Genomic DNA, 11333 nt, shown 5'->3' with positions numbered 1-11333 from the left:
ATGGGGGGGTTCCATCAGGAGGAGGAGAGAGGTCTATGGGGGTGGGGGGGTCCAACAGGAGGAGAGGGAGAGAGGTCTATGGGGGGTCCAACAGGAGGAGAGGGAGAGAGGTCTATGGGGGGTCCAACAGGAGGAGAGGGAGAGAGGTCTATGGGGGGTCCAACAGGAGGAGAGGGAGGTCTATCCATGTATGAGAGGAATAGAGCGGCGCCGACCACATTGTCGGATCAGAACGGAGCGATGTTTGTCGGATACTTTTTATCATGCGGGCAGTAGAGGGCGGGGCCAGGTGTGACAGGGGGCGGGGCCGGGCAAGTCACACGTGGCTCAGGTGACGTAGCGGACCGAGCGGAGACCGGGAGAGAGTCGGAGGAGTCGGTGAGTGAGAGGCGGTCGGGGATCCGGTGTACCGGGATGTATACAGCCATCTATACTGTGTATACCCCCCCCGTATATTATATACCCCTGTACATTGTATACACCCCCCCTGTATATTATATACCCCTCTACATTGTATACCCCCCCTGTATATTATATACCCCTGTACATTGTATACCCCCCCCGTATATTATATACCCCTGTACATTGTATACACCCCCCCTGTATATTATATACCCCTCTACATTGTATACCCCCCCTGTATATTATATACCCCTGTACATTGTATACCCCCCCTGTATATTATATACCCCTGTACATTGTATACACCCCCCCTGTATATTATATACCCCTGTACATTGTATACCCCCCCTGTATATTATATACCCCTGTACATTGTATACACCCCCCCCGTACATTATATCCCCCTGTACATTGTATACCCCCCCCTGTATATTATATCCCCCTGTACATTGTATACCCCCCTGTATATTATATACCCCTCTACATTGTATATACCCCCCCTGTATATTATATCCCCCTGTACATTGTATACACCCCCCCTGTATATTATATACCCCTGTACATTGTATACCCCCCCTGTATATTATATCCCCCTGTACATTGTATACACCCCCCCTGTATATTATATACCCCTGTACATTGTATACACCCCACCCGTATATTATATACCCCTCTACATTGTATATACCCCCCCTGTATATTATATCCCCCTGTACATTGTATACACCCCCCCTGTATATTATATACCCCTGTGCATTGTATACCCCCCGTATATTATATCCCCCTGTACATTGTATACACCCCCCCTGTATATTATATACCCCTGTACATTGTATACCCCCCCCTGTATATTATATCCCCCTGTACATTGTATATACCCCCCGTATATTATATACCCCTGTACATTGTATACCCCCCCGTATATTATATACCCCTGTACATTGTATATACCCCTGTACATTGTATACCCCCCTGTATATTATATACCCCTGTACATTGTATACACCCCCCCCTGTATATTATATACCCCTGTACATTGTATACCCCCCCTGTATATAATATACCCCTGTACATTGTATACCACCCCCTGTATATTATATACCCCTGTACATTGTATACCCCCCCTGTATATTATATACCCCTGTACATTGTATACCCCCCTGTATATTATATACCCTGTACATTGTATACCCCCCCTGTATATTATATCCCCCTGTACATTGTATCCCCCTGTACATTGTATACCCCCCCCCCTGTATATTATTTCCCCCTGTACATTGTATGGAGATGTCTGTTAGGAATTGGGGGTATTTGTTGGGTATTGGGGGTATCTCTCAGGATGTGGGTTATCTGTTGGGGATTAGGGGTATCCCTTTAGGGTTTGGAGTATCTATCATGGATTGGGGGTGTCTGTTGGAGACTCAATGTGTGTGTCAGGAATTGGGGGTATTTGTTGGGTATTTGTGCTATCTCTCAGGGTTTGGGTATCTGTTGGGCATTGGAGGTATCTCTCCATAATGGGGGTATCTTTTGGGGGGAGGACTGGGAGTATCCCTTTTGGGTTTGGAGTATCTGTCATGGATTGGGGGTGTCTGTTGGAGACTTGGTGTGTGTGTCAGGAATAGGGGGTATTTGTTGGGTGTTGGGGGTATCTCTCATGGTGTGGGATATCTGTTGGCGAGTGGAGGCACCTCTTAGGGTTTGGGGATATGTGTCAGTGATTGGAGGTATCTCGCATGGATTGTGGGACGTCTGTTGAAGACTGGGGGTGTCTGTTAGGAATTGGGGGTTTTTGTTGGGTATTGGGATATCTCTCAGGGTTTGGGTTATCTGTTGGGTATTGAAGTGTATCTCCATAATTGGGGTATCCCTCAGGGTTTAGAGTATCTGTCGGGGATTGGGGGTATTCCTTAGGGTTTGGAGTATCTGTCATGGATTGGGGGTGTCTGTTGGAGACTTAATGTGTGTTTGTCAGGAATAGGGGGTATTTGTTGGGTGTTGGGGGGTATCTCTCAGGGTTTGGGTTATCTGTTGGGTATTGGAGGTATCTCTCCATAATTGGGGGTATCTTTTGGGGGAGGATTGGGAGTATCCCTTTAGGGTTTGGAGTATCTGTCCTGATTGGGGGTGTCTGTTGAAGACTGGAGATGTCTGTCAGGAATTGGGGGTATTTGTTGGGTATTTGGGCTGTCACCCAGAGCAGTTTGTGATCTGCCGGATGGTTCCTCCGCCTGTCTCCAGTGGGAAGATTTCCCTGCACTTCCTGTACCGGAGACACCACAGGAAGTGAGAGAAGTCAGGGTGGGGCGGTGGAATGTCGGTGACCCCTCATTGGTCCCGGATACGAGGAGGAAGTAGAAGGCGGGCGGAGGCTCTGGCGCTATCAAGTTTACTCTCATTAACCCTTTCCAGGCGGAGGATTGGATTCCAGCTGTCATTGTGTCAGACGGGGCGACCGGCGGGACAGGTGCCGCAACTCTCACCGGACTGGGAGACATTCCAGGAAGGAGGTCGGTGAGAACGGGATGGGGGGGGGGCGGGGATGTGTCCACCTGGAGATGTGTTCCCCATATGCAGACCCCATGAGTGTCCCCCCCTTGCGCCCCCTCTCCTGCGTGTGTCTGCCTCCCCCCCCCCCGCTGCACACCCCCCCCCCTGTACTGGGAGACATTCCAGGTTGGTGAGGGGGGAAATGTGTCCACATGGAGGTGTGTTCTCCGTATACAGACCCATGCGTGCCCCCCCGTACCCCCCATGCGTGTCCCCTCCGGTGTGTGTCCCCCCTGCACCCCTCCTGGTGCGTGTGTCCCCCTGCACACTCTCCCCCCATGCGTGTCCCCCCCTGCACACTCTCTCCCCCCGTGCGTGTCCCCCCGTACCCCCTCCCGGTGCGTGTTCCCCCTGCACCCCTCCCGGTGTGTGTCCCCCCCCTGCATACCCCCTCCCAGTGTGCGTGCCCCCCCCTACACCCCTCCCGGTGTGCTTGTCCCCCCTGCACCCCCCCCTTGCCGTGTGCACCCCCCCCCACCATGATCTGCAGACTGCAGGTTTTGGCCCCTTCTGTGGTGTTCCTGCTGCAGCCAATGGTCAGTCGGTATGTTGGAAGGTGAAGAGCCCCCCTGGGCACCGTGTGTAATGGGGGGGGATTATATTCCTTTTATCTGCACACAGGATGGGTATATCCTCTCCTGCGCAGTGATTGCACTTTGCTGTTCCTCTCCCTCAGGGTAGGTGTTCCTGTCATGGCCTATAGCAGGCACTCTACATGGCGAATGTTGATGGATGGAGGGGCCGAGTGACTGCAGTGACCTCCGAATATCCAGCAGAGGGAGACACTTGAAATCTATAAATGTTATAAGGAAAGGAAATATGGGACAGCAAGGATGTAAAAAGTCTGTTTCAGTTGTCATGTTCAGGTTTGAAGTTGTCACCAGAACAGGAAGTCTTCTAATGGGGACACCTGTTGCTGTGTGAACTGTGTAAGAGGGGAATTTCTCGCTTCCTGTTTGGACTCTGTAAGAGGAAGTAAAGGGAACTTTCCTGGACCGGACCCAGATGGCGTATTCTGTCCGGATCTGGATTGGCTCTCCATACACCTTCCCTCATCCTGTAACATCGGGTATCCCGCTCATACAATGTTCCACCAATCAGCAGGTTGTATCATTTCTTCTGTTACATTGTAGCATCATCATGAGGCAGGACGGGGCGCTGCGGCCTGGATGGACTGGTCACATGACTCTCTACAGGTGACATCATCGTGACATCATCACCACAAGATCCCAACATGAACGGTAGAATCAAACCCGTCCCACTGAACAGGAATATGGCGGAGAATGGAAATATCACCGACCTCTTCCATGAGGATGCCCAGGTAGGCGGAGCCAAGGTGGCCCATTCCGTCCGCGTCTTTCCTTCATATTCGGTGGGAATAGATCGTTTGTTCCCATTGGCGCACTCTTGTCTCCTTATTGGTCATGAGAAATGTTTAACCCGGGGGCCCCCAAATTCCCACAAAAACCTCCATCTGGCCCATCCAGCTGAGTTCTCCTCTCCATGTGTGACATTGTATCCCCTTCCAGGTCCTGTAACCCGCATAGGGGCCCCGATAGTGCTGGAGGAGAAGGTAGGTTGGGACCTCAGGGGTCGGGACTTTGGAAGTGACATCATAGTGTTCGTCTTTCTACTTGTTGAGGTCTGACTCCCCTTGTGGTTCTTGGATGGGACATTCTAGTCCCCCTAATCTTCTCCCACCCACTCAGGTCCCCCACCCCTCCCCCACTCTCACCCGGACATTGGATGTTGGCTCACGTGTCTCCTTGTTTTCCTTGTCTAGGTGTCACAGCTGCAGTCTCAGCCCTGGTGGAAGATCCAGCTGTTTGTCTGGGAACCGGTCCTCTTTGGGACGTGGGACGGCGTCTTCACTTCCTGTATGATCAATATTTTTGGAGTGGTTTTATTTCTCCGGACCGGCTGGCTGGTGGTGAGTGTCGTCTTGTGGGCGTCTCTGCCGGCTGAACTGTCTGGGGGCCACATGGATGATAAAACTTGTATATTAATAATGATTCTGCTGTGATAATAATGTACCGCCCCTGAGGTCTGATGGCACTGTGCTGCCCCTGAGGACTGATGGCACTGCGCCTCCCCTGAGGACTGATGGCACTGCGCCTCCCCTGAGGGCTGATGGCGCGTTGCCTCCCTGAGGGCTGATGGCGCGTTGCCTCCCCTGAGGGCTGATGGCGCGTTGCCTCCCCTGAGGGCTGATGGCGCGTTGCCTCCCCTGAGGGCTGATGGCGCGTTGCCTCCCCTGAGGGCTGATGGCGCGGTGCCGCCCCTGAGGGCTGATGGCACGGTGCCGCCCCTGAGGGCTGATGGCACGGTGCCGCCCCTGAGGACTGATGGCACGGTGCCGCCCCTGAGGACTGATGGCACGGTGCCGCCCCTGAGGTCTGATGGCACGGTGCCTCCCCTGAGGTCTGATGGCACGGTGCCTCCCTGAGGTCTGATGGCACGGTGCCTCCCTGAGGTCTGATGGCACGGTGCCTCGCCTGAGGTCTGATGGCACGGTGCCTCGCCTGAGGTCTGATGGCACGGTGCCTCGCCTGAGGTCTGATGGCACGGTGCCTCCCCTGAGGACAGATGGCACGGTGCCTCCCCTGAGGACAGATGGCACGGTGCCTCCCCTGAGGACAGATGGCACGGTGCCTCCCCTGAGGACAGATGGCACGGTGCCTCCCCTGAGGGCTGATGGCACGGTGCCTCCCCTGAGGACAGATGGCACGGTGCCTCCCCTGAGGACAGATGGCACGGTGCCTCCCCTGGGGTCTGATGGCACGGTGCCGCCCCTGGGGTCTGATGGCACGGTGCCCCCCCTGAGGTCTGACGGCACGGTTCTGCTCCTTGGGGTGTGATGGCACTGTGCCTCCCCTGAGGTCTGAACTGTACTGCCCCTAAGGTCAGGTACCCCTTTACTGTCTCTGAGGTCTGACACCGCTGTTCCGCCTCTGAGGACTGATACCCCTGTACTGATTTCTGAGATCTGATACCACTCTACCGCCTCTGAGGACCGAGGCCCCTGTACCACCCTGAGGTCCAGTAACGCTGCACTACCTGTAAGCTGGTTGAAATGCTGTTTAGTGAGACAGTCGCTGCCGCAGCCAGGAGGGGAGGAGTTCACCCCGATTCCCACACTTTTCTGAGCTCTGCCCCTCTCCCTGCGCTGTAAATAAAAGGGGGAAGGCTCTGCACACAGAGGGCTGCACGGGAAGAGGACACAGACAAGCCACAGCATGTAATCTCCAGCTATTACACGGAGAGCCCGGTCAGCTGAACTCTGCCACTGCCTTCATGTAGAGGGACCGCTGGGACTTGCAGTCCATCCTGAAGACACCAGTTCTGGAGATCCGCCTCTATGGAGTTTCCTTGTCATGGACGTCACCTGTGCAGGTACGTTGGAGCTGCCAAGCCCGAGTCGGGGGACTAGGTTGGGGACTAGGTTAGGGACAGGCAGTTGGCTTTGGTTGGTAGTAATACCCGGTCTGAAGTTATTCGAAGGGCTGTATGAAAGTATCCAGCACACTACACATAGCCGCCACAGCTTGGGTCAGTACGGCACATTTGGGGTATGAAGCAGTGCCGAGATTTGGCCAACCAGTGCCTGGGGCAAAGGTGCCAAAATGTGGCGTCAACCCCCAGCAGTCACTTGTCAGAATCACTCTGCAGCTCCTGAAGTGTCAGTTGGGTTTAGCATTGACCTGGATGTGTGCGGTTTTCCCAACGCAGTCCCACCACAAGAGGCAGGAAGGAGAAGGAGAGCGAACACAGCCCGCACCTCCTCTCGGCTCTCTCCTCACCACTCCTGACAGGAGTGGTTATGCCATTGTCACTACTGTCAGCCTTGTAACAGAAGGAAGGTGCCCCCATCCCTACAGGAAACCATTGCGCCCAGAGCATTCACTCCTCCCGCCCGGCCTCCCCTTGTCCCACCCCTGGTATGAAGACAGTTCTTTAGGAGTTACCATGCTATGGAGTACAGCAAGTGGTTACCAGGGGTAGGCTAGAACAAGCGACCTGAAGCATGTTCCTATGGCAGGTGTGATGTCCTCTAGCAGTGTGGGGGGGGGGGGGTTGCTGTCGGTGCTCTCTCCCTGAGTGGTCCATCTCCCATAGCAACAGGAGCAGATCAGCACCGCGGAGGCACATGGCCTAGTCACTAGGTCCCGGCTAGGTGCACGGCGGGACCTCAGAGTTATGCTGGACAGGTGGAGCGGGCATAGGCTGCACCAAGTTACGGGGGAGGTGTGCATTGACACGGGGGCAAACGAGTTAACTGGAGTCCAGTTGATTGCTCACGTGTACATGGTGTATGGTCGTCTCTGAGTTGGAGGTCCACCTTAAGGGTGAGTTATCCCTGAAAGCGGCCCCAGCCTTGTCCTGGGGCAGCGGGTGAACACGGCACAGTGAAGGTACCCCATATTCAGGCCAGTGACCCTGATCAAGGTGCCTAGTGTAGCCCAGAAGAACCCACCCCGGGGTTTAAGCCTCTTATGTTACCTACATGAGGAGGGAAACATGGAAGAAGTACCACCCACCTACCCCCACGTGCATACTTCTGAGGGGCGGGGCCAACTCTGAGCTAAATGTTTGACTTTGCCCCCAGTCTTCATTTCGGAGCTGTCCCCTACAGTACCTCTTCTTCTCCATAAGATGTCCTATGTCCTCTTGGACCTCGAATATTGTCATCGACCATGTCCCCTACCCCCCTCCTTCCCTGTGTGGTAGCAGCTTATACCCTTTCTGGTGGCTACTTCCAGCAGGATAATGCCATATACATAACTGGAACAATCTATGAGAAATGGCAGGTTCATCAAACCAACGTGTTTCGGGAGGAAAGACTCCGCCTTCTTCAGGGAACGGAATGTGTGGGTTTGATGTACTTGTCATTATTCCCAATAAATGCCTCTTAATCTACCCGCAATGGTGCCTTCTTTGGGACATCAGGCGCTCCTTCCTTCCTATTATTCCAAGTCTACGTGTGGAAACGCTCTTAAGGCCGTACCAGAAAGGCAGCAGCCTGAACCCCGAGAGGATTTACCGCCAATATCCACCATTGGGTACAGCCAACTGGAGGGACATCTCCCAACCCACCCAACACAACCACCCACCTACGACCAGTAACTGAACCAGTCAGTCGAGCGTGGTCTTCAGGACAAGCAAGCTGGTCCCACAGTGGCAGTGACCTCATGTACTCTCATTGGCGCACAGTCTCCGGATCTCCATCCCAATAGAACGCCTTTGAGATGAGGCTGAATGAGGTTTGCAGGGTGAACGTCTGTCCACAAATACAGGAAATGCACAATAGTAATCATCCAGCATGGGGGGGGAAGGGGGGGATTCCTTCCAGATAATTTCCTGCACTTTTTTGGTTTTCGGCTTTTCTGGCAACAGCTGGAGGTCCAATCCACCACTAGAGACGCCTTCCTGTGACCACGGATTGTTGTAATACCCAATCTCAGCTGTAGATGTCACTAATGGCACCGCAGGATCCCATTGTAAATATTTTATATTTTCTCGATTTATTTGTATTTAATATTTTTTTTAATTCTGTGTCCGTTTTGTGTCATTTGTGGCTCATTGATGCCTTCTCTCCTTGCAGGGTAACACCGGCATCGTTCTCGGTATCTTCCTGGTGTCCTTTGTCATCCTGGTGGCCCTGGTGACGGTGTTATCGGGAATCGGTGTGTGTGAGCGGTGCAGCATAGGCAGTGGCGGTGTATACTCCATGATCTCCACCGTCCTGGGGGGGAAGGTCGGAGGAACGGTGGGGATCCTCTACATATTCGGCCAGGTGAGGAGACGCCGCGCGCAGTGCCGGGTCTGAGATGTGTCATGTGACTTCAGGGGGGCCTCAGGGTCCCCTAATCTTCCCCTTCATGTAAAACTAAACAGAAGAAATAATAAAATGATTCAGGACTTGACCAATCGGCTTTGACTCTAGGAACAGCTAAATAGAAAAGTTAGGAGACATTTTTTTTTCTTTAGTGTAGCTTGTCAGCACCCGGGACTTCACGCGATGCGATTGGCCACTTTGACAAGGGTGCTGCGCGAGTTTGTGGCGGTGCGTTCCAGAATCGCAAGTTATAGATTACAGTGGCGTGTGGAGATGAGAGTTCACATAGGATTGCTATAGACAGGAGTTTTTCCCATTGAAGTCTATAGGGGGGGCGTTTTCCCATTGAAGTCTATAGGGGGGCGTTTTCCCATTGAAGTCTATAGGGGGGCGTTTTCCCATTGAAGTCTATAGGGGGGGCGTTTTTCCCATTGAAGTCTATAGGGGGGGCGTTTTCCCATTGAAGTCTATAGGGGGGCATTTTCCCATTGAAGTCTATAGGGGGCGTTTTCCCATCGAAGTCTATAGGGGGGGCGTTTTCCCATCAAAGCCTGCAGGGTGCGGTTTACCCATGGAAGCCTGCAGGGCGCGGTTTACCCATGGAAGCCTGCGGGGCGCGGTTTCCCCATGGAAGCCTGCGGGGCGCGGTTTTCCCCATGGAAGCCTACGGGGCGCGGTTTTCCCCATGGAAGCCTGCGGGGTGCGGTTTTCCCCATGGAAGCCTGCGGGGTGCGGTTTTCCCATGGAAGCCTGCGGGGCGTGGTTTTCCCATGGCAGCCTGCGGGGCGCGGTTTTCCCATGGCAGCCTGCGGGGCGCGGTTTTCCCATGGCAGCCTGCGGGGCGCGGTTTTCCCATGGCAGCCTGCGGGGCGCGGTTTTCCCATGGCAGCCTGCGGGGCGCGGTTTTCCCATGGCAGCCTGCGGGGCGCGGTTTTCCCATGGCAGCCTGCGGGGCGCGTCTTTCCCATGGAAGCCCGCGGGGCGCGCCTTTCCCCTGGAAGCCCGTGGGGCGCGCCTTTCCCATGGAAGCCCGCGGGGCGCGCCTTTCCCATGGAAGCCCGCGGGGCGCGCCTTTCCCATGGAAGCCCGCGGGGCGCGCCTTTCCCATGGAAGCCTGTGGGAAGCACATATCCCTCCCTCAAACTCCAATTCCTTCTCCCCCAGCATAAATGCTCAGTTCCCCATCCTAGCGCAAATCCCCCTGCCCTCTAAATTTCCCCTCCTAGCACACATACCCCCCCCCCCCCTTCATATAATGTTTTCTAGCACAACCACCCCAAATCCCCCCCCTTAGCACAAATCCTCCCCCCCCCCCCCCAATCAACACTCCTAGCACATCTCCCTAAATTTTCCCTCCTAGAACAATTGTTACCCCTTGACAGCCACCAAATTCCCCCTCCCCCAACAGCAATCCCATCCCTCCAATCTGCTTGTGGTGCCCCCCCCCCCACCTCACATGATACCACAGTTCCCAGGGCAGCCGTCCCTCCTGCCCCCCCCCCCCCCCTTTGTCCCGGCCCCGCTCTCTACACTAGACTAAGCCCTGAACTGGTTCATCTTTAGAATTTTAACAAATTTTTTTGCAGCCGTGTCCTCTAGGGAGGAGGAATACATACAGAGGGAGAGGGCTACAGAGACACAGGGGTGGGCTACAGATTGAGTGATCCTGTGATAGCCAATCAGAGGCTGTTGCAGCGATCATGTGATCCGGATCCCGTTCCCCCGGGTCCCGATCATTATTAGAGACCCTGGGGGGGGGCCCTCCCCGCACGAACACAATACCACATATACACAGCGCCCGGGGTTAAACGGCACCTCCTAGACACCGCATATACTGTATATGTGCCACCCCGTCCTAAAGGGGTGGGAAGATTGAAGCCTGTGGATCAGAATGGCAGCCAGGGAATTAGCATTTTCCAATGAATGTCAGCAGCAGCCCCGCAGTTCTCTCCTGATGGGTATATTATGAACATTCATGTGTACATTGTACGTTGTGCTGGATGGTGACGCCGTCCGTCCCTCAGTGTGTTGCAGGCGCCATGTACATCACCGGCTTCGCAGAGTCCATCTCAGACCTCCTCCACCTGCAGAGTACCTGGGCTGTGCGCGGCATCTCACTGGCGGTGCTGCTGGGACTGCTGGGAATCAACCTGGCTGGAGTCAAGTGGATCATCCGGCTGCAGCTGCTGCTCCTGTTCCTATTGGCCGTCTCCACCCTGGACTTCGTGATTGGCTCCTTCACCCACCTGGATCCAGGTACCCACCGAGTGCAGCTTCCTTGGTGCATCTGTAGTATGTGGATGTGTCTGTGGAGGGCGCTGAGGAGCATCGGAGACATGTACAATGGCGTGTGTGTGTATTTACCCGCACGCCCCCCTCCTGCGCTCTTGCCCGCGCGCCCCCTCCTGCGCTCTTGCCCGCTCCCCCCTCCTGTGCTCTTGCCCTCTTGCCTCTCACTGCTCTTGCCCGCGCGCCCCCCTCCTGCGCTCTTGCCCGCTCCCCCCTCCTGTGCTCTTGCCCTCTTGCCTCTCACTGCTCTTGCTCA

At 54.7% G+C, this 11333-nt stretch overlaps 1 protein-coding gene across 1 annotated transcript; it reads left to right on the top strand.

Annotated features, from left to right (window-relative positions):
• Nucleotides 1-308: 308 nt before the first annotated feature.
• On the top strand, nt 309-11044 carry LOC149427476 (solute carrier family 12 member 8-like; the record flags this gene model as incomplete). The annotated part of the gene is made up of 6 exons (XM_089667987.1): nt 309-378; nt 2815-2912; nt 4086-4273; nt 4736-4882; nt 8555-8746; nt 10813-11044. Coding segments are annotated over exons 3-6 (658 nt in total), but the record flags the coding sequence as incomplete, so codon positions are not given.
• Between the last annotated feature and the right edge of the window lie 289 nt (nt 11045-11333).

This window comes from Staurois parvus, unplaced genomic scaffold (genome assembly GCF_062004578.1).
Source record: "Staurois parvus isolate SC_StPar_1 unplaced genomic scaffold, SC_StPar_1.0 ptg003725l, whole genome shotgun sequence".
In the NCBI taxonomy this organism is placed as follows: Eukaryota; Metazoa; Chordata; class Amphibia; order Anura; family Ranidae; genus Staurois; species Staurois parvus.
The sequence above is the reverse complement of the archived record's forward strand: the minus strand, read 5'-3'. Positions and strand labels throughout refer to the sequence as shown.